Source organism: Mustela putorius, unplaced genomic scaffold (assembly GCF_011764305.1).
Source record: "Mustela putorius furo isolate JIRA1106 unplaced genomic scaffold, ASM1176430v1.1 tig00003854_pilon_pilon_pilon, whole genome shotgun sequence".
Classification (NCBI taxonomy): Eukaryota; Metazoa; Chordata; class Mammalia; order Carnivora; family Mustelidae; genus Mustela; species Mustela putorius.
Window position 1 is genome coordinate 1409321 of NW_025422006.1, and position 27358 is coordinate 1436678.

Consider the following 27358-nt stretch of genomic DNA (forward strand, 5'->3'; position numbering starts at 1 on the left):
AGTAAAACACACTACACTTCACCCCAGAGAAAGAATGTTGGCAAATATCTCTACCGCATGCAAACTGCATTTAAAGCTGCTGGGCCCTGAAACTCCATGCAGCACTTTGAAACTGCTCCACAGCCTTTCTCCTTCACCTACCGCTTGGGGCTAACACACAGGCATGAACTTCTATTGAGGAAAGCCACAAAAAGCTTCAAAAAAGTTCTAACGGTAGGCTCTTCTTTCACATTTTATTTTAAATATCGTTTGTTAAGATGTGATTCATCGAACAGTCTTGATAAATGCAAAGGCCATCTCTAATTTTTTAAGTTTCAGTTACCTTGAACAACTGTAACAAGCACTTATATATGTCATTGCATAAATTTAACATCCCCACAGGCAAGAACCTTGCTGCAAAAGTCACAAAAACCAGGCTTTTAGCTACTGATTTTTGACAAGCTGGCATCTACAATGCAGCACCAGCAACTCTGAGTTATTCTGTCTGAAATTCTTAAGAAAAAGTCTAAAATGTGTATCAATGATAAAGAGACTCTTCCCCCTCTCCTTCCCCCAAATCCTTGATTCAATTCTGTATTTTTTCTAGTCTGCAATACTGTGTTTTTTTGTAGTTCAAATTTAAAAAACAATGCTATCATCTAAGAATAATGGTATCAATGAAAATGACAAAACTAAGAAAATTAAAATTATGGCTTTTCCTATATGCTTTCTCACCTAAAAGTAAATGTTAATGAGTACTCTTCATGTTAAATTTAAAGTTTAAGTTTTAAAACTCTTGGAACTTATTTCTATTCATACCATTACAAATCAAGAGTTCTTATAAAATAGCAAAGTTGAAATACGATATTTTTAACTCACATGAGACAGGATCATGAGTCTTCATTTTAACTATTTATACTACAGGTATCCTAAGATTTCAGTTGCATTCAAGTACCTTTGTTTAAGGCACCTAATTATTAACAAACTTGAAATTATCAACATTGCTTGGGTTTTGACAGAAAAATAAATAAAAACCACTTTCTGAAACTATTTTTAAGACTGTCACTGATACTTGAAATCTTTTAGCATCTAATTAAAGATCACTAAGGGGTTAAATACTTGTTCTCTGGCCCCTACTGAGTATGCCCTGCCAAAAGTCCTCTAAGCTTTTAAATATTGCTTCCATGGTCTGCATTTTTATTTCCAGGGAAAAAGAGAGCATTGTCCCACAGTCAGCAGGCCACTAACTTATTAACTTCCAGTCACCTTGATTTTTGCTGAAATGAAGACTCTGCAGTCTACATTTCTCCTGCTCCTGCTTGTGCCTCTGATAAAGCCAGCACCACCAACTCAGCACGACTCCCGCATGACCTATGATTATGGAACAGATAGTTTTGAAGAAGCCTTGTTTAGTCAAGATTTTGAGGATAAATATCTGGATGGAAAAAATATTAAGGTATTTATATTTCTACTCTAAACTTAACTTCTTAAAATAGTCACACATTTTAATGCATGTTTTTGTTTTTTAAATGTGTCTGATAAGGTAAAGGGAAAGAAAAAGCAATTTAAATGACTGAAAGTAGTTCAAAATAACTGTCCCCAAGATTATATTTTTAAAGTATGCATGTCTTCCAAATTAGCGACCAACACAAAATTTAAGGAAAACTAAACTTTAAGATGATCTCTTACTGGTTGAAGATTTATAAGTAATGTTATACAGTGCCCTATGCTGGTGTATTACATTGTCTCAAAATAAAATAGGAGAAATGTGTATTAGGAGAAATGATCTTTGATTACCAACTTAAGGTTCATTATTTTAGGAAGAAATGGTTCATGGAAATAAATACTGCTTATTTTGTTGTCTATAGCATTTCACAATAATTTACATATGCCAACTATACATGGTGCCAAAAAATGAAAAACTCCTCAATGTGGGGCTTAATTTTTAATCAGTTTCAACCACTTAGAGTCTATCAATTTGTACCAAGTAACTGTAACTGTCCTTTAGCTAATACTCTGCAGGATGACTTCATATCACATCTTTCATACTCCACTTGCATGGGCTGAGTAATTACTTGTGGTTTTCTTGGCACAGAGAAGTGAACGCTGGGTAAGGAAAAAGTTAATGCAGCACATAAGTATCTGCTTCTGTCTAATCTGTGTGTGTGCACACAGAACGGAAAATGAGAAATGCAGCCAAATATATAACAACATTGATTGCTTTTCTTTCTTTCTTGCCTTCTTTCGTATACAGGACCAAATGTTAACACTATAATTTCTCTCAATGGAGTTGGTTAATATGTTAGCATTATTTTTGCCTAATATTAAGAGCAAAATGATAGGTATCACTAGCAGAGCTTCAAAATTTTGAAAGAAGGTCTATCATAACAACAAGCTATTGGCTTACATGTATGATTGGAATCTCTCAGTTAAAAAAACAATTTCAAATTTCTGTGGTCCCTAATAAATAGCTAAGTTCCTTGCTTTTTCTCTTCACATTGCTTTAGAAGTTTCTGCTCTTCATATAAATGTAGGGACTAAGATATTTGTGGAGTAGAGAAGCATTAACAGCACTTATTACACAAACTCAGAGTGGAGGAGCTGCTCACTCAGAACCCTTGTGGGAGAGTAAAAGAGTCAAGATGGAGATGAAAGGGGAACTGTTTTCAGAGGGCAGAGACTGGGGCCCCACGCAATCTACATTAGATCTAATGGCAGAAAATGCTCCCTCCCAGGACAGCAAAGACTGATATAGACCCCAGGGCTAACAGTCTGGACTGGGGGTCCCAGTGGGGTGGGCAGGGAAGGGCAGGGAAGGGTATCCCTTGCTCTTGGATGACTCAGTATCATAAAGGCATATAGGTAATGATGGGTCACTTGGAGAAGAGGCCAAAAGCTTGCTCAGTGCCCTGCATGGGTGATGTGACCACTGCTTCAATCCTGCTGAACATGGTAGAATCTGGCATCATGAACTCAATTAAGACAAGGCCACAAAGAATAATTAGAAGGCCTTCCCTGGATAAAGATGATCTCATTTCAGGTTTCACTTCAGAGAAACTTTCATTCTGAGTCACAGAGTTCCCTCCAGCTCCCATTTGGAATTTCAACATATTTAACATTTAGGAGGCACTGAGTTTGGCTTTTGGAGATAAAAAAATAAAACAGACCTGGTTCTTTTACTCAAGGAGTTGACAGTCTGGAGTGAGAGTGCCGAATCCTAACCACTAGACCACCAGAGAAGTTGACAGTCTGGAGTGAAAACAAGCTACACAAATATTTACCTTACACATTAATGAATGATGAAATGGAATTATGTGTAAAATCCTACTGCAGCACAAAGGAAATGCCACTAACTCTGACCATGAGAAGACAAGTGCTGTCTGTAACCCTAAGGTTTTCTTTCTTTTTTTTTTTTTTTAAGATTTATTTATTTATTTGGCAGGGGTTGTGGGAGAGGGAGAGGAAGAGAGAATCCCAGGCAGACTCCCTGCTGAGTGCGGAGAACCCTGAGATCAGAACCTGAGCTGAAACCAAGAGTTGGATGCTCAACCCACTGAGGCACCCAGGCGCCCCGTGACCCTAATTTGTATAGTAAAAATTAGACTTTTTCATACCTGATAACAATTTTTTTTAATTTTTCTAATAGGAAAAAGAAACTATGGTAATACCCAAAGAGAAAAGTCTTCAATTACAAAGAGATGAGCATGCAACGCCACCGCCCTTCAAGAAGGAAAATGATGGTAAGTGCGCATACCCTCTCAGCTCATCTCATTATCTCAAAAAGAGCTTTCGTAGCTAGATTATGGAACTTTATTCCTTATCTCCACTGAGAAAGTCAGCTGGTGCATTGGGGGTACACATCTGCTGCGACCCCACATTACGAGTGAGAAACATGGACAGGAACATTCGAGAACAGTCAAGTAAAAGGTGTGTGCTTCTGTCTATATCAAGTCAATTCCACAAACAGTGATTTAAAATCAATGATGGGGGGGTGCCTGGGTGGCTCAGTCAGTTAAGCGGCTGCCTTTGGCTCAGATCATGACCCCAGAGCCTGGGATTGAGCCCCACACCAAGTTCTCTGCTCAGTGGAGAGCTTGCTTCTCCTTCTCCCTCTGCCTGCTGCTCTGCCTACTTGTGCTCTCTATCTCTCTAGTAAATCAATCAATAAATAAAATCTTTTTAAAAATAAAAAAAATTAAAAAATTAAATCAGTGATCTGCAAATACTATGTAAAGCCTGAGGATAAGGGAAATAAAATGAATTCTTGACTTCAAGAAACACAGAGATGCCTAAATACATAAATATTTGTAATACACATTTCTATGAAAACAATAGAAAATAACAAAGTCCTCCTTAATAGTTCCTGTCTATTTGGTTTATTTTTGCTCTATGAAAGAACAGTATTTCACATAACAACATGAAAAAAAAGTCACACACTAATTGGAAAGACATTCCTTGCTCTTGGATGACTCAGTATCATAAAGATGTCAGCTCTGCCTAAGTTGATAACAAGCTTCTTTACAAAGTTGGTAAGGTTGATTCTCAAGTTCGTGTGGAGAAGTCAAACCTGCACGAAGCCAGGGAGTCACTGAGAACTGACAGGGATGCACGGGAACCAGACATACCACGCAAGAGAACTTACTTTACAGTCTCTATGCTAAAACACATGTGATACTGGCACACAAACAGAAGAAAAGTTCAGAAAGAGAAATACCTGTAGAAACTCAGTATATAATAAAGAAGGCATTGTAAATCACTGAAGCAAAGATGGTACTTTTAAAGATTTTAAGAAGTCTCTACACCCAATGTGGTACTCAAACTCACAGCTCCGAGATCAAGAGTCCAATGCTCCACCAACTGAGCCCACCAGGCACCTTAAAGACAGTATTTTTGGAAAAAGAATGCTGGATCCTGAAACTAATACTACACTGTACGTTAACAAACTGGAATTTAAATAAAAACTTTAGGGGCGTCTGGGTGGCTTAGTCAGTTAAGAGTCTCCCTTCAGCTCGGTTCATATTCCCACGGTCCTAAAAATCAAGCCCCTCGTGGGGCTCCCTGCTTAGTGGGGAGTCTGCTTCTCCCTCTCCCTCTGCCACTAGCACTGCTTGTACTCTGTCAAATGAATAAAAAAATAAATAAACAAAAACTTTAAAAAATTTTAAATGGTATTGAACAACTGAGTACTCTACTGAAAAGGGATAAAACTAGATCCACACTTTACACAGATAAACAAATCCCTCATTATATACATTAGGGTCTAAAAGTAAAAAGTGAAATCATGCAAATACGAAACGATTATCTGGGAGTGGGATGCCTCAAAATTCAGAGAAAATAATAGAAATAATAATAATAGAAAACATCAATAAATTTGAGTAGATGAAATCAAATTTTCTCATGGGAAAAAGCATCGTAAATGAAGTCAAACACAACAAAAACTGAGAGAAATAAAGTTAATGTCTCTAATTTATAACACATAAAAATCCAGGAAAAAGAAACTGACTAAAAACCCACTGGAAACACCATCAAAAGATATGACGATTTAAAAAGTGATACAAAAATGACCCTTAAACATACGGAAAGATGTTCAATCTTACACATACAGAAATATGTTTAAATTACACTAAGATACAAATTTTGAACCTACCTGATGGACAAAAAATTAAACCTGTTACACCAAAATATTCCACTGACAAGGCCACAGTGGTATCAGATCTTTATATACCGCTGGGAGGAATACAAGTTAGTATAATGTTTTTGCTTAAGCAGGATCTAACAAAAACAAACATGCAATTTACTTTGTGATGTAGCAATCAACTTCTAGGAATTAACTTAAAGATATACCTCCAAAAGGAAGAAAATACATATGCAGTATCACTGAAGCACTGCTTGTAAATGCTAAATTCTGGAAATGCTCTAATTGTCCATACCCTGAAGGGAGGTGAAATGAAGTATGATAAATCCACACAAGGGAATACTATGCAGTTGTAAAAAGGAATGAGGAAGATCTTTATGAACTAACAAGAAGTGATTTCCAGAATATATTATATGGGGAAAAAAAAGTACAGAAGAGCATCTACAGTCTACATACAGCCTTTCATCCAAGAAAGGGAGACATAAGAAAATAAACATGCATCAGCTTACTTGTGTGAAAAGAAACTCAAGGGAAGGTAATTTAAAAATGGAGACTAGTTACCAGCCAGTCTCAGAAGGGACCAGAGGTGGGAAGGAGGGAGAGATGGTCACTGGGAAGCTAGGGACAAGGGGCGGTGGGATTTCTCGGAGTATACACTTTCTGTGTAGATTCGATTTTAGAACAAGGTTATATTTCACGCAGGTAAACAAACAAACACATTTATAAATAAAAGCAGCAAGGGAAGATAAAAAAAACCAAAGTTGGCCTACAATTAGAAACAATTTCATTTCAAATGAATAACATAACATACTAAAGGGAAACCAATTTAATCCAAGTAACCCTGAAACACGGTATTTTTACTACATACCTTCAGGCTAAAGACAAAACAGAATGAGGAACACTGAAATCCCAGTGAGAAGATTTGTTTTCCACTGTGTTACAGGTCAGCAGTAACGAAACTATTTAGTATGTAGCCTAGCACTGAGTGAACTACTACACTGGATAAAGAGAGCCAGGTTTCTCAGAACAACTGTGGTGAGGGGGGAGGCCAGAGTAAGCGCAGGGGAGCTGCACTGGCATAAAAGACACTGGCGCCAGCTCACAGTTTGTACACAGAAGTACAGACATGGGTACGGGTCTGCCTTGTTTTCTGACCCCACAGACACTGCATTGCTAACAAACGCAAGGTTTGTAGCAATCCTGCCTGGACCCAGTCTGCTGGTGCCATTTTTCCAACAGCATTTGCTCACGTCATGTCTCTGTGTCATCTTTTGGGAACTCTCACAATATTTTAAACGTGATTCTTATTATCACATTTGTTACGGTGATCTGTGATCAGTGATCTTCCATGTCACCGCTGTAATCTGGGGCCACCGCAGCTGTGCCATATAAGACTGGAAACTCAACCGATGTCGTGTGTGCTCTGACAGCTCCACGGACGGGCCCTTCCCCCATCTCTCTCCTTCTCCTCGGGCCTATTCCCAGCTGATAACCCTACCAGGGCCTCTAAGTGTTCACGTGAAAGGAAGAGTCGCACATGTCTCACTTTCCATCAAAACTAGAAATGATTCAGCTGTGTGAGGAAGGTCTGTTGACATCCAAGACAGGCCAAAAGCTGGGCCTCTTGTGCCAAAAAGTAAGCCCCGTTATGACTGCAAAGTAAACGTTCTCGAAGGACATCGCCAGTGCTACCCCAGTGAACACATAAGAGAATGAAACAGCCTCCCTGCTGACATGCTGTGAGTCTGACCGGTCTGGAGGGAAGCTCAAACCAGCCACGACATTCCCTTCGCCCAAAGCCTCTCCCGGAGCAAGGCCCCGACTCTTCAGTTCTGTGCAGGCTGAGGAGCTGAGGAAGCTGTGGAAGTCAAGTTGGGAGCTGGCGGAAGTCACGGGGGGGGGGGGGGGGGGGGGGGGGAGGCAAGAAGCGTCTCTGTAACGTACAAGCGCAAGGTGAAGCGGCGAGCGCCGATGGAGAAGCCGTAGCAAGGGATCCCGAGCATCCGGCTGAGACAATTCAAGAAGGTGCTCACACAAAGCAACAGGTTTTCAATACGGACGCAGCAGTCTTCCATTGGAAGATGCCACCTAGGACTTTCATGGTGAGAAAGACATCAACGCCTGGCTTCAAAAGTTCCAAGGACAGTCTGACTTTCTCCAAAGAGGCTGACGCAGCTGGTGACTTGAAGCGGAAGCCAGTGCCCATTGCTCATTCTGAAAAGCAGCCCTTAGCAACCACGCTAATCTCCTCCGCCTATGCTCTTTCAACGGAACAACAGAGCCTGGCGGACAGCACAGCTATTTACCATACGGTTGATGGAATATTTTAAGCCCACTCTTGAGACTTACTGCTCAGGAAAAAAAAGATTGCTTGCAAAATATTACTGCTACATGGCATTGCACCTGGTCACCCGAGGTTCTAATGGAGAGGAACAAGATTAATGTTGCTTTAGGGGCACCTGGGTGGCTCAGTGGGTTAAGCCTCTGCCTTCAGCTCAGGTCATGGTCTCAGGTCCTGGGATAGAGCCCTGCGTCAGGCTCTCTGCTCAGCGGGGAGCCTGCTTGCCCCTCTCTCTCTGCCTGCCTCTCTGCTTACTTGTGATCTCTGTCTGTCAAATAAATAAATAAAATCTTAAAAAAAAAAAAGATTGATGTTGCTTTCATGCCTATTAACACAACATCCATCCTGCAGCCCATGAATCAAGGGGTAATGCTGACTTGCAAGTCTTGTTCTTTAAGAAATACCTTTAGTAAGACTCTAGCTACCGTAGATACTGATTTGTCAGATGGATCTGGGCGGACTCAATCTAAAACATGCAGCAAAGGATTCACTTTCACTTTCATGACTCATGGGAAGAGCTCAAACTATCAAACTCAACAGGAATTTGGAATAAGTTGATTCCAGCCCTCATGGGTGGCTTTGAGGGGTTCAAGACTGCAGTGGAGGAAGTCACTGCAGATGTGGGGGAACAGCAGGAGAAGCGGGATCAGAAGTGCGGCCTGAAGACGGGACTGAACTGTTAGAATCCCGTGATCAGATTTGAACAGACGAAGACTTGCTTCTTATGGATGAGAAAAGAAAGTGGTTTCTTGAGATGGAATCTACACCTGGTGAAGATGCCATGAAGACTGTGGAAATGACAGCAAAGGATTTAGAATATCACACAAACATAGCTGTAACGCAGCAGAAAGGTTGGAGAGGATGGACTCCAGTTTTGAAAGAAGTTCTACTGGGTGCCTGGGTGGCTCAGTCAGTTGGTTAAGCATCTGCTTTCAGCTCAGGTCATGATCCCAGAGTCCTGGGATCGAGCCCCGCATCCGTATCCCTGCTTGGAGGGGAGTCTGCTTCTCCCTCTGCCCCTCCCACTCTCTTTGTCAAATAAAAAAAATAAAATCTTCAAAAATAAAAAAAACCGTCCTACTGTGGGTAAAACAGTACCAAATGGCTTCACAGGCTACAGAGAAATCATTCATGAAAGAAGAGTCAATCCATGCGGCAAACTTTAGGGTTGTCTTATTTTCAGAAATGGCCACAGCCAGTAACACCCTGATGGGTCAGCAGATCAACATCAGGCAAGAAGATCATGGCTTCACAAGCAAAAAAATCATGGCTCCCTGAAAGCTCAGATGATGGTTAGTAGCTTTCAACAGGAGAGTGTTTCTAATTTAAGTATGAACATTATTTCTTTTCTTTTCTTTTTTGAACAATGTTTTAGACACACTGACTGCACACTTCACAGGCTACATGCACTATAAACATAACTTTCATGTGTACTGGGAAACCAAAAAGCTCATTTGACTTGCTTTATTGCAGTGGAACCAAACGTGTAATTTCTCTTAAGTTTGCCTGTATAGACATGTTTGTCTCTGTGTGAGTGTATTATTTGTGTATATATGTATATGATGTGTTTATGTGTATGTATACACACATATATTTAGATGGTATATACATACACCTATAAGTGTGTAAGAATGTATGTAAATGTCTAAAACACCTATATGTGTGTATATATGTGTATTAAATATGGAGAGACAAATAGACATACATGTATTTCCCAGCTCTCTCTGCAGAAAGAGCATAGAAGCAATGAGATGCTGGTAGCAATGAGCATATCCACATTCAAATCCTGGTTTCTAAATACTGCTCTCTACTAAAAGGAGTCAATACTTAAAGGAATAACTGATTTCAGGCTTGGGGCAGAGAGATGGCAAGAGTGGTCTGGGACATCTTACCAAACCAGAAAATAAAAAAGTTCTTAAAGAGTAATGGAGACATTTTAAATCAAAATATTTTTAAAATGTAGTATAAATTTATAAAAGATATATTAAGACCTGCATACTGAACTCTAGACAACTATAGTGAGAGAGATTAAAGACCTAAATATATGGCTATACTATGTTCAAGAATCAGAAAACTCAGTATCATTAAGATGTCATTTTTTCACAAATTTATTTATAGATTTAACTCAATACCAGTTAAATTTTTAGCCTTTTTGAAATTAAGAAGCTGACTCAAATTTACGTGGAATTCCAAAGAGCTTAAAATAGTGGTAACAATGTTAAAGAATACAGTTGGAGAATTTACACTACCTGAAACACTACAGGAAGCAAGACATTGTGGTATTAACATAAAAATAAGTAGATCAGCGAAACAATAGAGTCCAGGAATACACTTACACAATCGGGTCAACTAGCTTTTTACAGTGGTGCCAATGCAACATAATGAGGAAAGGGTAATTTTTTCAAAAAATGGTGCAAAAAAACTGGATAGCTCTAGTATTAAAAAATGAGCTTTGACTCTTTTTGAGTCTTTGACTCTTTCTGAGACCATACATAAAAGTAACTCAAAATGGACCCCAAACCTAAATATCAAGAGCTTACACTATAAAACTCTTAAAAGAAAATAGGATAATAACATAGGTTGGCAAATATTTCTTAAGTACAACACAAAAAGCGCAACTATAAAGGAATCAACTGTTCTTCATTTAAATAAAAATGTATAGAAGGAACATGCTCAACATCATAAAAGCCATATATAAAAGACCCAGAACTAGTATCATCCTCAATGGGAAAAAACTGAGAGCTCTTTCCCATACAGTTAGGAACACAACAAGAACATCGGTCCACTCTCACTATTACTAGTCATCACAGCACTGGAAGTTGTAGCTACAGCAATCATATGAAAAAAAGAAAGAAAAGGCATCCAAATCAGCAAGGAAGAAGTCAAACTTTTACTATTTGCAGATGACATGATACTCTTTATTGAAAACCTGAAATATCTCACCAAAAAACTGCTAAAACTGATACAAGAATTCAGCAGTTGCAGGATATAAAATCAATGTACAGAAATCTGTTGCATTTCTATACAACAAAAATGAAGTAGCTGTACAAGAAATCAAGGAATCAATCTCATTTACATCTACACCAAAAACAGTAAGATATCTAGGAATAAACCTAACCAAAGAGGTAAAACATCTATACTCTGAAAACTACAGAACACTCATGAAAGAAACTGAGGAAGACACAAAGGGATGGAAAGACATTCCATGCTCATGGACTGGAAGAACAAATATTAAAATGTCTATGCTGACCAGAGCAATCTGCACATTTAATGCAATCCTTATCAAAATAACAACAGCTAGAACAAAAAATCCAAAAATTTGTAAGGAACTACAAAAGACCCCAATAGCCAAAACAATCCTGAAAAAGAAAACCAAAGCTGGGAGCATCACAATGCCTGACTTCAAGGTCTGTCACAGAGCTGTAATCATCAAGATAGTATGGTACTGGCAAAAAAACACACACACAGGTCAGTGAAACAGAATAGAAAACCCCCAAATGGACCTACAACTATATGGTCAACTAATCTTTGACAAAGCAGGAAAGAATATCCAATGGATAAGACAGGCTCTTCAACAAATAGTACTGGGAAAAGGGACAGCAACACACAAAAGAATGAAATTGGACCACTTTCTTAAACCATACACAAAAATAAATACAAAATGGATGAAAGACCTGGGGTGCCTGGGTGGCTTACTTGGTTGAGCATCCGTCCGATTCCTGGTTTCTGCTCTTGTGGTGATCGTGCCATTGTGGGTTCAAGCCCCATATCAGGTTCTGGCTTGGTGTGGACTCTACTTAGGATTCTCTCTCCTTCTTCTGCCCCTCCCCTACCCACACGCACACACTTTCTCTAAAAGTAAATAAATAAAGTCTTTTTAAAAAATGGATGTATGGCGAAAATGTGAGACAGGAATCCATCACAATCCTAGAGAACAGAGGCAGCAACCTCTTTGACCTTGGCCTCAGCAACTTCTTGGACATGGTGCCAAAAGCAAAGGAAACAAAAGCAAAAATGAACTACTGGGATTTCATTAAGATAAAAAGCTTCTACACAGAGAAGGAAACAATCAACAAAACTAAAAGGCAGCCTAGGGAACAGGAGACGATATTTGCAAGTGACATATCTGATAAAGGGTTAGCATCCAGAATCTTTAAAGAATTTACCAACTCAACACCCAAAAAACAATCCAGTTAAGAAATGGGGAGAAGACATGAATAGACACTTTTCCAAAGAAGACATCAGATGGCCCTCAGACACATGAAAAAGTACTCAACATCCCTCACCATCAGGGCAATACAAATCAAAGCCACAATGAGAGGGGCATCTGGGTGGCTCAGTCTGCCTTCAGCTCAGGTCATGGGTCCTGTGATCAAGCCCCCATGTCTGGGTCCCTGCTCAATGGGGACCCTGCTTCTCCTTCTGTCAAATACATAATTTTTTAAAAAAGCAATAATAACAACAAAACCACAATGATAAGTCACCTCACACCTGGAAGAATAGCTAAAATTAACAACACAGGAAAAAAATAGGTGTAGGTGAGGATATGGAAAAAGGGGAACTGAACCCTCTTAAACTGTTGGTGGGAATGCAAACTGGTGCAGCCACTCTAGAAGACGGCATGCAGGTTCCTCACAAAGTTAAAAGTAGAACTACCCTCTGATCCAGCAATTGCACCATTCGGTATTTACCCAAAAGACACAAAAATATAGATTCAAAGGGGCTCATGCACCTCATGGTTATAGCAGCATCATCAACAGTAACCAAACTATGCAAAAAGCCCAAGTGTCCATGACTGATGAATAGATAAAGAAGTTGTGGTGTACATATACAATAAATATTACTCATCCTTCAAAAAGAATAAAATCTTGCCACTTGCAATGACATGGATTGAGCTGGAGTGTATTATGCTAAGCAAACTAGGACAGAGAAAAACAAATACCATATGATTTCACTCATACATGGATTTTAGGAAACGGATGAACATATGGGAAGGGGAAAAAAGGGAGAGAGAGGGAAGAAAACCATAAAAGACTCTTAACAACAGAGAACAAACTGAGGGTTGATGGAAGGAGGTGGGTGGGGGAGGGGCTAGAAGGCCACAGAGATGAAGGAGGGCACTTGTGATGAGTGCTGGGTGTTGTAAGTAAGTGATGAATCACTAAATTCTACTCCTGAAACCAATATTATGCTATCTATTAACTAGCTAGAATTTAAATAAAAATTTGGAAGAAAAAATGTTTCCTGTTCAGAAGATAACGGTAAGAAAATAAAAAGAAAAGCCACACAGAGGAATAAATCTGACAAAAAACTTATATTTATAATAGATAGTCTTGTAATTCAGTAACAATAATGCAAAAAAAATTTTTTTAAATAGGCAAAAGATATGAACACTTTACCACTACAATATGTGGATGGCAAATAAATTTATAAAAAAAATTGTTCAGCACATTAGTCATTAGGAAAATATAAATTAGAACACAAGATACCACAACACACCTTCCCAGAATGACTAAAATTAGAAAGTCTGATCGAACCAAATGACGAGGATGTGAAGTAACTGTAACACTCGTGCACTGCTGAAGGGACTACAGAATGGCACGAGCTCTACGGAACACAGTTTGGGGCTTTCCTGCTTTCCTCAAAAGGTATACACCTACAAGGTGGCCCTGCCATTCTGCTCTTAGGTATTTACCCTAAAGAAATGAAAGCATCACATCCATACAAACTTCTACATAAGGCTCACGGCAGCTTTCTGTGAAACAGCTAAAAACTAAAGACCCAAATGCCGACAAGGAAGGACTGTATAAACTGTGTACATTAATAAAATGAAATACTACTCAGTAATAAAAAGGAATGCACTGCTGATACATGTAATAGAAGACGAATCTCGAAATAATTGTGCACAGTGGAGGATGTTGGATCAAAGTATATATACTACATGGTTCTTTTGATAGAAAACTCTCAGAAATGCAAGCTGCCATGAATGGACAGAAAGCAGGTCAGTGGTTGCGAAGAAGGAGGGACTATGAAGAGTAAGAATACTCTGGGGGTGATGATTACGTCAATTATTTTAATTGCAGCAGTGGCTCCATGGGTATATACATATGTCAAAAACGTATAAATTAGGGGCGCCTGGGTGGCTCAGTGGGTTGGGCCACTGCCTTCGGCTCGGGTCATGGTCTCGGGGTCCTGGGATCGAGCCCCACATTGGGCTCTCTGCTCAGCAGGGAGCCTGCTTCCTCCTCTCTCTCTGCCTGCCTCTCTGCCTGCTTGTGATCTCTCTCTGTCAAAAATAAATAAAATCTTTAAAAAAAAACAAACAAAAAACGTATAAATTATACAAGTTAAATATGTGTCAATTATTAAATATCATTTAAGCACAAAAAAAGCGGTGACAGAATGAAAAAGAGCATGGAAGAGTTCACACTCAGGACACCTGGGTGGTTCAGTCTGTTAAGCATCTGCCTTCCACTCAGGTCATGATCTCAGGTCCTGGGATCGAGCCCACATTGGGCTTTTTCCTCAGCAGGGAGACTGCTTGTCCTTCTGCCTCTGCCCCTCCACCCTTCTCATGCCCTCTCCTCAAATATTAAAAAAAAAAAAAAAAGGGTTCACACTGCCTAATCTGAGACAATTTAATTATCAAAATAAATATGATGGTAAATTCTGATCCATGAGATAAGGAATTCATAAGCTCATAGTGAACTGATATAACTAAGTGAAAAGAGAATGTTCTACCTTACACCAAATATCAACTAACAAATGTAGAAGAAATGATGGAGTTAGAAAATTATAATTTGTAACTATCCTAGTAACAAATGATTCTGGTAAGAACTATCAATAGGTCATAAAACTATTGAGTGTCAGGTGAATGATGAACCGGATGTTAAGAATCTCAAAGTACTTCTTCAGCAGATACTTATTAACGTCAGACACCAAGTGAGTCCAGTGACCACTGACAGCATCATCAGGAACGAGACAAATAGATACCAGGTGCTTCCTGATACACAGCCCTGAGGACCCAAAGTCATTTCCATGGTGTTCCTGTCAAAAATGAGGAACCTCAGACAATCTCTAATTAAAAGACATTCTGAAAAACAAATGCCCTGAAAAATAAAATGTTTTTAAAATTCAAAAGTTTTCAAAAATTTTAAAAGTTATGTACAGCGAAGACTAAGATATATTCCAGGCTGAAGGAGATGAAGGAGGCACAACAAGTAGGCAACACATGATGTAGCACGTAATGGCGTCCTTGCCATTTCCGGGACAGCTCTAACATGGAGGTTAATAGTTTGCTTACTTAACTGCTGGTTTCTTTTTTTTTTTTTTTTTTAAGATTTTATTTATTTATGTGACAGAGAGAGATCACAAGTAGGCAGAGAGGCAGGCAGAGAGAGAGAGAGAGAGGGAAGCAGGCTCCCTGCTGAGCAGAGAGCCCGATGTGGGACTCGATCCCAGGACCCTGAGATCATGACCTGAGCCGAAGGCAGCGGCTTAACCCACTGAGCCACCCAGGCTCCCTAACTGCTGGTTTCTAAGCTCGTTAGCTATGGTCACTGATCTGAAATATGTGTGTGTCAAACCAAGTGATAAAGCAAGCTTGCATTTACCTTAATCTCTGCTTTATGAATCCTTCTTGGTATTCAAATCAGGAAATGTAAATCAATTTAGCAATTAAATGATCACTGCTAAAATGGATAGAGAATAAAAGAGATTTTAGATTACAGAACTGCAAGTAAGATTCTGGTGAGTTATCAGGTCACTAGCTAACATGACAATATCCTTCCCTCTATCACCTATAATTCTGCAAAATATATTTTCAGGGGTACCTCGGTGGCTCAGTCGTTAAGCATCTGCCTTCGGCTCAGGTCATGATCCCGGGGTCCTGGGATGAGCCCTGCATCAGGCTCCCTGCTCAGCAGGAAGCCTGCTTCTTCCTCTCCCACTCCCCCTGCTTGTGTTCCCTCTCTCACAGTCTCCCTGTCAAATAAATAAATAAAATCTTTAAAAAAAAAACCTTTTCAAATTAGTGATAACTCTCATGATAGCAATAATTTTGCCATTAGAGGCTAAGCACTTTAATTTTTTTAAGTAGACTCCAAGCCCAGCATGGAGCCCAACAGGGGGCTCAAACTCACAACCCTGAGATAAAGACCTGAGCTGACACTGAGAGTCAGACTTTCAAACAACTGAGCCACCCAGGTGCCCTGAGGCCAAATATTTCTAAACTATGGTTTATATTTTTATGATTTTGTTTCCCAACTTAGAAATGCCCACATGCCTGTTGTGTGTTTGCTTAAGTGGCTCTGTATACTGTGAAGAAGTTGACATTGATGCTGTACCACCCTTGCCAAAGGAATCAGCCTACCTTTATGCACGATTCAACAAAATTAAAAAGCTGACTGCGAAAGATTTTGCAGAAATACGTAAGTTAATTTTAAATAAAATAATTTATATTAACTCATGTTAGTATTAACCTCAAATACACACAAGTTTCTACGCACTTGTGGCCTCTCACATCTAGGGTAGTCTCCGCTGGAATATTTACGTATCCACACCCTTCACCAAAATCCACTTGTTTGTTGGAGAGCCTCTTTTCTATTCGATGTCCCATGTCACCTTTCTTTATTGGTGACTTCATGTTGACAGCCCATCTAACATATGAGAAGGCACCAATGCCTTCTCAGCCTCAGACCTTTGAGAGCTGTTTGCCTCAGCCACTCAGAGCACCAGCATAATCGAGGTGCTTCTCTAACCTCGACGCTTTCTTCACAATGCTGCCTTTACTAGAAGGGTGACTCTGCTTTAAGTCAAGGTTACTTTAACTCAAGGTTCTTAAACCTGGCTGTGTACTAAAAATACTGGTACCAGATCCTCATCACCAGAGATTTCAATTTAGGTCTGGGCAGAGGTCCACGTGTCATCATGAAACACCACCAAACTCCTCACATGATTCTCGCCTAGGGCTAGCGCATTCCCCTCTTTCTGGGATGCGGGCCACGAGGGCCCTGCTCTAGCACACTACACATCCCGTCTTCTGCATCGCCATGTCTCAGGTCTGGATCACAAAACCTCATGAGTTCTCCAGACTGCTATGTTGTCAAGTGCTTCTGCAGAAAATCACACCAGAAATGCACACGGGCCCCACTACACATTTATGAGCTTCACCATGAGACTATCATGCTGCACCTGGTAGCTCCCAACTGGTTGAAGTACAGTAGATCCACACTTTCAAACTCACCTACTGGGTGAAATTTATTTGTGACCCAAAGTCACTGTGTGCAGCCCTCACGGTCACTTGACGACATGCACCGTGGGAACACCCTAGGGTTCCCCTAGTTGAGGTCGAACGAGGTGACCTCTGCCATTCGGTGTCAGCTCTCACACGACAGAACCATGCTCCGTCTCAGCGCCACATCTTCCACACCCGGTGCTCCCCGAGCGCAGTACTCCAGGGCCTCCTGCTGTGAGGCGATCTTCATTCCAATGAGAGCTGCAGTGCTCGTGGTCTTGAGTTCCATGTTAGTGTACCCACAATATAAACTCACCACAGTGCTTTGAAACAGAAACGCTCATAGAACTTTGTACTAATTGGCTGATGTAAATGTGTGACCAGAGGCTCACAGGAACCTAACCCTGTATCTTCCCCCAAGAGCAATGGTCCATTTCACCAACTCCAGTGTTTGCAGGGACTACCTCAAATAATGAATGAAAAGCGACTCCTTTTCCTCATCATCTCAGACATAAAAAAGTGAAACAAACAAATTGAATGTCTCTCTCCATCCACATCACCTTAACAAATTAGGGAACATTCCTGTTTGTAACAACATTCCTGTTTGTAAGCAATAAGACAGAGAGAGATAAAGATAACATTTTCTACAATCACAATGCAACATGCAAAGTGTACCTACATAATTCTATTCAATCAAATGTAATCCTTATTTCCCATGATTTGCAAACAGAATTTGTTCCAAACTGCCTCAGTATCCTGAGAATTCAAGCACAGAAGGCTCTGTGAACTTCAAGTTCCCTCGCAACCCTGAAATTCCAGGACTCGAGTGAGACAGGCCGTCAGTGTCAGGCACGGGGTAGATGCTCACCATGCATTCAACAGAACTTACTGACCTACTAAATACAGATACTCTGTTAGATACTAAAACTAAAAGGTGTTTGAGTGACCCATGAAACCAATGCTTTTTTTCAATCCACATGAATGAGATTTTAACTTTTTATTTTTTGTATTATATTTTCTGTATATTTTTCTTTCAAGCTAACTTAAGAAGACTTGATTTTACGGGAAATCTGATTGAAGATATAGAAGACGGTACTTTTTCAAAACTTTCTCTGTTAGAAGAACTTACACTAGCTGAAAATCAACTACTGAAGCTTCCAGTTCTTCCTCCCAAGCTTACTTTATTTAATGCAAAATATAACAAAATCAAGAGTAGAGGAATCAAAGCAAATACATTCAAAGTAAGTATTTTATACTATGACCAAATACAACACCAATTTTATACAAACAATAGTAACATGGTAAAAGAGAAACTCTGTTCTAAAAGTTTATTTTATATTTTCAAACTATTTTAATTTTATAAATGAAGACATTATTTCCATAATAAATAGTCCTGTTATTGGACTCATTCAGTCTAACTTATACCTGCACCTCCCTTAAAGTATGTAACTTTACCTTGCTTCATGGGACAATATCATATCCCAGGTTTTTCACTTGCTCACACAGCAAATATTTATTTATAATATAAAATATTTATAAAAATAAAATAAAATAAATATCTATTTGTACCCTCATAAACCAGGATGCTATAAAACCTCAAAAAGGAGTTTTCCTGTGTTTCTTTTCCTTACTAGTAATTTACACATGCCAGAAAATTATTTTTCCAAAAGTAAAATTCAGCTTTAAAGTATTAATACTTTTAAGTATACTTTTTTTAAGTAGTAATACTTAAAAGCATTAACCCATAAAATTCTGTAGGTTGACTTTCTTTTGAATTCGAGCTTTCTTCTGAATTCCATACAAAATTCTGTATGTACTAAACATTGAATACATTTCTTATTTAATAACTCAAGATATAGGTACAGGAAAGAGGGATCTACTCTGACTTAGGTAGCCAGGTTGTGTCGAAATGCATAGCCTATGGAGAAATTACTGCCTTGCCCAGTCCTGCACAGGTGGTAACTCGTTCCCAGTCCTCGAAGGAGCCCCACACAAAAAGATGATTGTGCTACTATTGGCAGCAAACCTCAATCAAAAGGGAAGTCTGGGGCTTCTTATGATAACATTTAATAGAAACACTATCAAACAATATCATAAAGTTTATGATAATCACACAAAGGTACGATTTGTCCACAAACGAGCAACCTGTCAGAAAATGTAAAAATATTTCATTTTTCTTTTCTTTTTGTTAACACTTAAGGGTTGTTTTTCAACTATAAGAGAAATTATTCTAAAGGCACATCAGAGTTCCTCAGAAATTAAGAGATTATTAGAGGACTTTTCAAAAGAGGACTCACTTTCAAAACAAACAAAAAACCCTTATAATTTGAAGCTATATAATTCCAGCTGATAAGCTGTTGACTAATTGGCATAGTAAAGATCTACAGGAGCCGATCCACACTTCACAAAAGGAGTGTTTGAATATTCAGAATTTTAGACTTGCATTAATCTTGAAGTCCTGTGATAAAATGATACACAGCAACGGACTGCTGACCAGGAAGACTAATTCAACACAGACCCTTATGGGTAAAAGTCATACCTCGCTAAATAGTTAATAAATTGCTCTGGGAAACATTTTACTAACAAGCACATTGCTTAGGAGTACAGGCACAGAGCACGTCCCTGTGCTTCGCAGACACCACGTTTCTACAAACTGAAGGTCTGCGCCAACCCTGCTTGGAGCGAGTCTATCGGCACCTTTTTCCAACAGCATTTGCTCACTGTGTCTCTGCCACGTTTTGCTAATTCTTGCAATAACTGAAACTTTTTCATTATTATTACATTTGTTGGTCTGTCATTAGGGATTATAACTCATTGAAAGCTCAGATGTCGTTAGCTTTTAGCAATAAAGTATTTTTTAATTAGGTTATGTACATTGTTTTTTAGACTTAACATTGTTGCACACTTTACTGCAGTATAGTGTAAACGTATCTTCTATATTCACTGGGAAACAAAGAAATTCACTGGACTCACTTTATTGTAATATTCGTTTTATTGTGGTGGCCTGGAACTGAACTCACAGTATCTCCAAGATGTGCCTGTATTCATTTTGCTAGAAATTGGTGGAAATGAAATAAGAAATTCTGAAGGTTCAAGAGAGGTTATGTCAGCACCAGGATCCAAATTCAATCCTGCGTAGGGACTGACCTTATTAGCTGTTCACAAGACAAATCAAAAGGCTTCAGAAGCTGACGTGGATTGAGGCCAGGCATGGCTGGGTATTCAGTGGTCAGATGAGTGGAGAGAAATGTGGAGATGCAGTAGGGCTCTATCACCTTTCATAAAGGACCAAGATACACTACTTGTAAAACCAAAAAACCCTCAAAACCAAATAACTACCAAACCAGCAATTAATAGTACTGATAGGTGTGTATGCCAACACCTATGTACACACGTAAATACACACATATATTCGCACACACGTCTATGCACATATATACATGCATATGCATGTGTGTACATAGCTGGAATCCTGTGAAAGAAATGTACTGACCTCAATAACGCTCAAGCCAAGTAACTTTTCCTTACAGAAACTGAACCACCTCTCCTTCCTCTACTTGGACCACAATGCCCTGGAATCTGTGCCTCTTAATCTACCAGAAAGTCTACGTATAATTCATCTTCAGGTAGGATTGCTCCCTTCACAATATGCGGCTTTAATTTAACTTAAAATTGGTCAGTCTTGGAACTCATTAGGAAACTCAATTATTCATACATATAAATGGGATTATTCATATGTAAATTTTTCCTATCAAAAGTATGACTATTTAGTCCAAGGCATCACCTGCCTGAAAGTCCCACCTGCCCAGAGAACCAGAGAACGAGAAAGGATCAGCGACATAGGTGTGCGGTCTGCTCTTAGAGTGGGGCTTGTCATCAGGTGTGTACTTAGCACTCCTAATTAATCTGACACATGGATTCAAAGGCAGGGCACACTATAACCTCTGGTTTGTCCCTCTTTCTAAAGATTCTTTTTTTTAAATTCGACAGAGATCATAAGTAGGCAGAGAGACAGGCAGAGAGTGAGAGCGAGAAGCAGGCTCCCCGCTGAGCAGAGCACCCAATGCGGAGCTCGATTCCAGGACCTTGAGACCATGACCTGAGCCAAAGGCAGAGGCTTTAACCCACTGAGCCACCCAGGCGCCCCTGGTTTGTCCCTCTTTCTCCAACAGCAGTAAACATTTGGAGACTTTCCAGCTGACTTTATCGTCCAATATCATTTCAAGGTAATACAAGAGAGAAAACGAATTAAACTAAAATTGGTCTTTCAGCATCATAAGAATCCCCATTTGCCCTTTTTACTTCTTTAAAGGATTATTTAAGGACACAGTACCTATTTTGAGTGACACTCTAGAACAGGACACTTTCTCCAGGTAGTATAATCTGATTTATGCTTAGAACTTTCTGCCACATGGATATCACTCTGAGTAATAAGCTGTGTGTTCTTCCAAAGTAATACTGTAGATGTAAAAAGGCAGGGGCTGTGACTCAGGTCACACTGAAACGGTTTTATTATTGAAAGGATACACAGGATATACAGTAATTTCAAAATCGTTTTTTAAATACTCAGTGAAATCCCACTACATAGCATACAGAAGGTTGATTTCAAACTTCTGAACAATTTTTCCCTTCTATTTTCCAGTTTAACAACATAACTTCAATCACAGATGATACATTTTGCAAGGCTAATGACACCCGTTATATTCGGGACCGCATTGAAGAGATACGCCTGGAGGGCAACCCCATCGTCCTGGGAAAGCATCCCAACAGTTTTATCTGCTTGAAAAGATTGCCTGTAGGGTCATACTTTTAACTACTACCAATGCAGCATATAAACTAAAGTACACACATGCATATTGTCTGTCTCAACAATGTCTAAAGGAGCATAAATATTTAATATTCACTTTGTGTCCCACTATGAAGGAATTTCATGTTTTAAACAAGGATGTTCAAAAATCTTATACAGAACAAGTAAAAAGTAAAATTGAATCCCAAGTTCAAAACAAAGTAATATGAAAATATTTAAACAGCATTACAAAATCCTTGTAGTTTACACCATAGTGCCATTTAAAAGGTATGTTTTTATATAAATACCCAAATTTAAGAAGCATTATTTCCATTACTAATTAAGTGGAAGGATAAGTCCAAAAAACTTTCAACTGTCTTTCTTGGCCTTTACTGGATCCCTAAAGCATTTAAGGAACACGTTCCAAAAACTTTGAAAAGCTAAGTATTTCCAGTGATCTCCCATTTTTCTTTCATGATTCATACGTTATTCATTATGAAGTAGGAACTTTGTTTTCCCTCTATTAAGGCAGCTATTATATTTTTACTTAGCCCGAGAAGTAGGTATTGTCTCATATCTAGGCAAAACTTTCCAAATAAAGCATAATCTTACTCTCTCATAAAGATCTAGTAGAGTAATCAAAGTTCTTCTGCTTTATAGTCACACAGTTAAAGGCTTTAGTAAAATAGTACAGAATCTTCCTTTTTCTAAATACTGACATTCCAGTCTACCATAAAACATTTTAAGGAGCGAAGCAGAACAAAATCAGTGTGCTCATTCAAAAAAAAACAAAAAATAAAACCAAAAAATCTTGAATGTACATCCCATCACTCAAAAAATAGCTATAAAGTTCAGCTTTCAAATATGACAGATACTGCAAAATATTTTCTTTTTACCACCATAGCAGTGAGAATCTCATCAATAAATCTGTTCAAATATAAGACATGAAAGCAGTGAATTTTGTGGTGTTACTGCACACCACCTCCCCCCTCCCAACCTATACACATCACAGTCATGCAAACTGACTATACCTTCACAAGAAAGCTTCGGAGCAACATTTTCTAAAGGCCCAGGATTAACTGATCATTTTGCAGTGTGAATTCATCTACACTCTAATGGTGATGACTCATCATCGAACAACTCTGCCAGATTAAAGTTCCTAAAATAACCTTCCTCTTGACCAAAACCCACTCAAAGTCTTGTTCCCCCACACTGTATTGAGATTACATCCAAAATTATCAGTGCTTTAGATGCACAAGTCTGAACTGTGTACATAAAAATTTCTAATACTGTTTCCAACATAAATCGCACATTAGAATCAAGTTGGTCTCCATATACAATTCCCACAACAAAGAGTCACTCATATTTTTAAGCATTTGCTTCTGTTTTTCCCTATGCTGAATGAGCTCCTATCTGTTTTTCAATTTTCTCCCCATTTGTTAAGGTTGACCCAAAGATGAGACTTTGTTCATTAAAACATCTGTGATGTCTTAAGGCCACAATTATTACCCCTATGCTAGTTATTAACTCACCTGCTTCTTTTATTTTGGTAATTGATAGTCACTAACTATATACTACTTTCTCATTATTTTGTGTGCATGCCTCATTTCTCTGTGACTGAAAGCTCACTGAACAAAACCAGTATTCCCTTTATATTTTCAGTGTGCCTAGCATAATAGTAGTGAGCACATCTGAATTGAATATGCAATGAAAAGAACAAAATAAAATTCATTTAAACCAAGGGCTCTGTTTTATTTGGAAAAAAAGAATCTTCATCACAATCTTGAATGAATCAATGGAAATGAATTATAACTTTATCTGGAAAAATAAGTTTGGTAAAAAAGAGAGCAAAGTGGTGGGACCGACACCAGGAAAAGCAGTCAGAAGATAAATCTGTTACGTTTCCAGGTGCATCCCTATATTCTTTACCTAACTGAACTTAAAGAGGAAAAAAACACCTTAAAATAACATAACTTTTAGAGAATTCAAAAGCCTGTGGTTTACATAAAATAATAATTAGGAAAGAGCACTGGTAAAAGGTCTGAATTACAGAATTATCTTTGAAAGACAATTTCAGATTTCCAGATAAGAAGATATGAGCAGGGGTAACTGACAACCTTATATATACCCTTAGGTCACAAATAAGATAAAAGAATGACACTAAAATTCCACTGACCCAATTATCTTAAAGAAATAGTAGTATTCATTCTTGACACTGATAAGTAAAGAAATTAAGGTTTAAAATTAAAAATGTTTTACCCTTACAAACACTCTGAAACTAAAGAAGCCATGCACCAGTACAGAGACATCCTGTGTTCCTGGGCTGGAAGACCAAACAGTTACTAGGTCAGCACCACCCAAAGCAATCCACACACTCAATGCAGTCCCTATCCAAATCCCAATTACATTTGTTGAAGAAAGAGAAAAACCCATTCTTAAATTTGTATGGAATCTCAAAGGACTCCAAATAGGCAAAAGAAATTAGAAAAGAAGAATAAAATTGGAGAACTCACACTTTTCTCATTTCAAAAGTGAATTACAGAGCTACAGTAATCGAAAGTACAGTACCGGCATGCAGGAACATATGTAACAACAGAAGAGTGCACGGAACCTAGAAACAAACCTTTGCATAGACAGTCAAATTATTTTCAACAAAGGTGCCCAAGACCTTGGAAAACTGTATATCCACATGCAAAAGAATATAGATGGACCCTTCACTTAACTTCACTTACAGTGTATGCAAAAGTTAACTCAAGTTGGATCAGACACCTAAATTTAACTATGAAACTCTTAGTGGGAAAAAAAGAGGAAAATCTTTATGACATTGGATTTGACAATGATTTCTTGGATATGACATCAAAAGCACAGACAACAACAAAATAGATAAAATGGATGTTGCTGAAGGTAAAAACTTCTGCGCATCAAAGGACACTATCAAACAAATGAAAAGACAAGCCAAAAAATGGGGGGAATATTTGCCAATTATATATTTGATAAAAGATTAATATCTAGGGGTGCCTGGGTGGCTCATTGGGTTAAAGCCTCTGCCTTAGGCTCAGGTCATGATTCCAGGGTCCTGGAATCGAGCCCCTCGTTGGGCTCTCTGCTCAGCAGAGAGCCTGCTTCCCTTCCTTTCTCTGGCTACCTCTCTGCCTACTTGTGATCTGTCAACTAAATAAATAGAATCTTTAAAAAAAAAAAAAGATTAAAAACAAACAACCCAATTCAAAAATGGGCAAAGGATTTAAATAGACATCTCTGCAAAGAAGATACACGAATGGCCAATATGTACACGAAAAGATGTTCAACATCACTAATCTTTAGGTAAATGCAAATCAAAACCACAATGAAAATACTACTTCACACCCATTAGATTGGCTATGATCCAAGATAAAAAAAAAAAAAATAGATAAAATGGAAAAAAATCAAAACAAAAAAAGACCCCAGAAGTTGGCAATCATGTGGAGAAATTGGGAGATGTGGCATTGCTGTTGGGAATGTAAAACAGTATACCCACTGTGGAAGAGAATATGGGGTGCTTCACAAAATTGGACAGAAATACTGTAGGACCCAATGACTCCATTTACAAGTATATATGTACTAGAACTGAAAGCAGGGGCTTGAACAGGTATTTGTACACCAATGTCCGTAGAAGCATTGTTCACAACAGTCAAAAGATGGAAACAAAGCAAGTATCCATCAACAGATGAATGGATAAACAAAATGAAGGCAACCCATTCAATGGAATATCATCCAGCCTTTAAAAGGAAGGCAATTCTTCACTGTGCAACACCTTGAGAATATTATGCTAAGTGAAATAAACCAAACAAAAAACTTTGGTTTTATGATTCTGCTTTAATGAGATATCTAGAAATTCATAGAAACCGAAAATAGAATGGTGATCCCCAAGAGCTGGGGAAGGAGGTTATGAGAAGTTAATATTTAATGGGAACAGTTGCAGTTTGAGATGTAACCAAGTTCTGGAGATGAGTATCAGTGATGGCTGCATAACAGCATGACCAGCTCAGGGAAGTACTCAATCCTCTACGGGATAAACACACCAATTATACTTCTACGCCCACCTTGAAAGCACCTAGGGGCAAATCAACTTCGGAAATAGGACTAGAACTCGGAATTCCCACAACCTACCCAAATGTATCAGTAAACCTCCATGTTCGATGGAGTTTTGCCACAACTGCCCGCATACTCCCGATCATGACTGTATTTTACCAGTTGTGACGCAAAGCCCTTTCACTGTTCTGGTGCAAGAGCACATGTCAGTGAGCAACAGTAAGAGAACTCCTCCAGGAGCCACAGGACAGGTACAGGCATGTTTCATTGTAAGGAAAGTTCTACGTCTGACAAATTTTATTAACTCAACCAAACAGAATGCAAATAATAACGGCAGTAGTGATAGCAGTAATAATAACAATAATATTAAGTTCAAACAAACAAGAGTTAGTACCAGTCAGAAAAACAACAGTCAGGACCTGGGGTTAGCCCTTTGAGATACTATATCAACTCTTTCAAAACTGGATTTTGTGTGGACCACTGCTGTCAAAACTGCTACCATCCAACTAAAAAGAATATGAGTGATTATAACGTAGCCCAATGTAATTCTAGTTACGCCAGAAAACAGAATAATAAGAAGTCTTTGAATGTTTCTGTTATCAGACTTAAGAAACATTATTATAACAGAATCAGGCTTTAATACTTAAAACTGAAATAGATGATAATTAAGAAACTCAAAATACAGAGTATGACTAGGAATTGAAGATTATAGTGCTAGGTGGTAAGCCCACTATGATAACACTCATTTTAGCATTTGTATTTTACTTCAAGTAACCCTAACAGATTAATTTTTCAAAATGTGAATAAAATAAATAAGAATATAACTATACCTCTTTCAAGATATCCCCTAATACAAACGACTCACTGGTTTGTACAAAAGCATTCCTCCTCATTTATTCCAAATAACTGCAAATTCCAGAAGCCAACGAAAATATTTTCTATTGTTTCAAAACTTTGAGGAAAAAAAGTTATATTAAACCCCCAAATTAATACCAGCTTCACTTTTCAGATATGTTTAAATTTAAACCAGCCTGACTTTTTGAATATGTTTAAATTTTAAAAACTTCAGACCCTACCTTGAAGTGTTCAAATGTCCGCTTACGATATTCACACCACTCCACAAAAAAGTGTAGGCTTCGGAAAAACATCAGCAGATCTCTTCTTTCTTCTGCTCTGTAGGAATAGAAGATTTTATGATTCATAAATGTCATAAATGAGAGCCCCATCCTGGCATTTTTAATCGTACTGGTTTTTATATACCCTAAAGCTAAAAAAAGTACTTGATACACTTCTGTATTCTCAATTCTGAGT

General features: G+C 38.5%; 2 protein-coding genes across 2 annotated transcripts in view; one reads left to right on the plus strand and one right to left on the minus strand.

Moving 5' to 3' along the window:
• Positions 1-27358, minus strand: part of LOC101689077 (centromere protein P) — a 227042-nt gene that overhangs the window by 148048 nt on the left and 51636 nt on the right. The window contains exon 5 of the mRNA XM_004766150.3: positions 27124-27220. Coding sequence (XP_004766207.2) covers positions 27124-27220 — 97 coding nt within the window. The remainder of the gene's footprint in view (positions 1-27123; positions 27221-27358) is intronic.
• On the plus strand, positions 31-23717 carry OGN (osteoglycin). Its single transcript, XM_004766144.2, has 7 exons — positions 31-213; positions 1187-1435; positions 3626-3719; positions 16226-16384; positions 18229-18431; positions 20721-20816; positions 21833-23717. Exons 2-7 carry the CDS (start codon positions 1262-1264, stop codon positions 22001-22003), a joined length of 897 nt encoding a protein of 298 aa, XP_004766201.1. The 5' UTR covers positions 31-213; positions 1187-1261; the 3' UTR covers positions 22004-23717.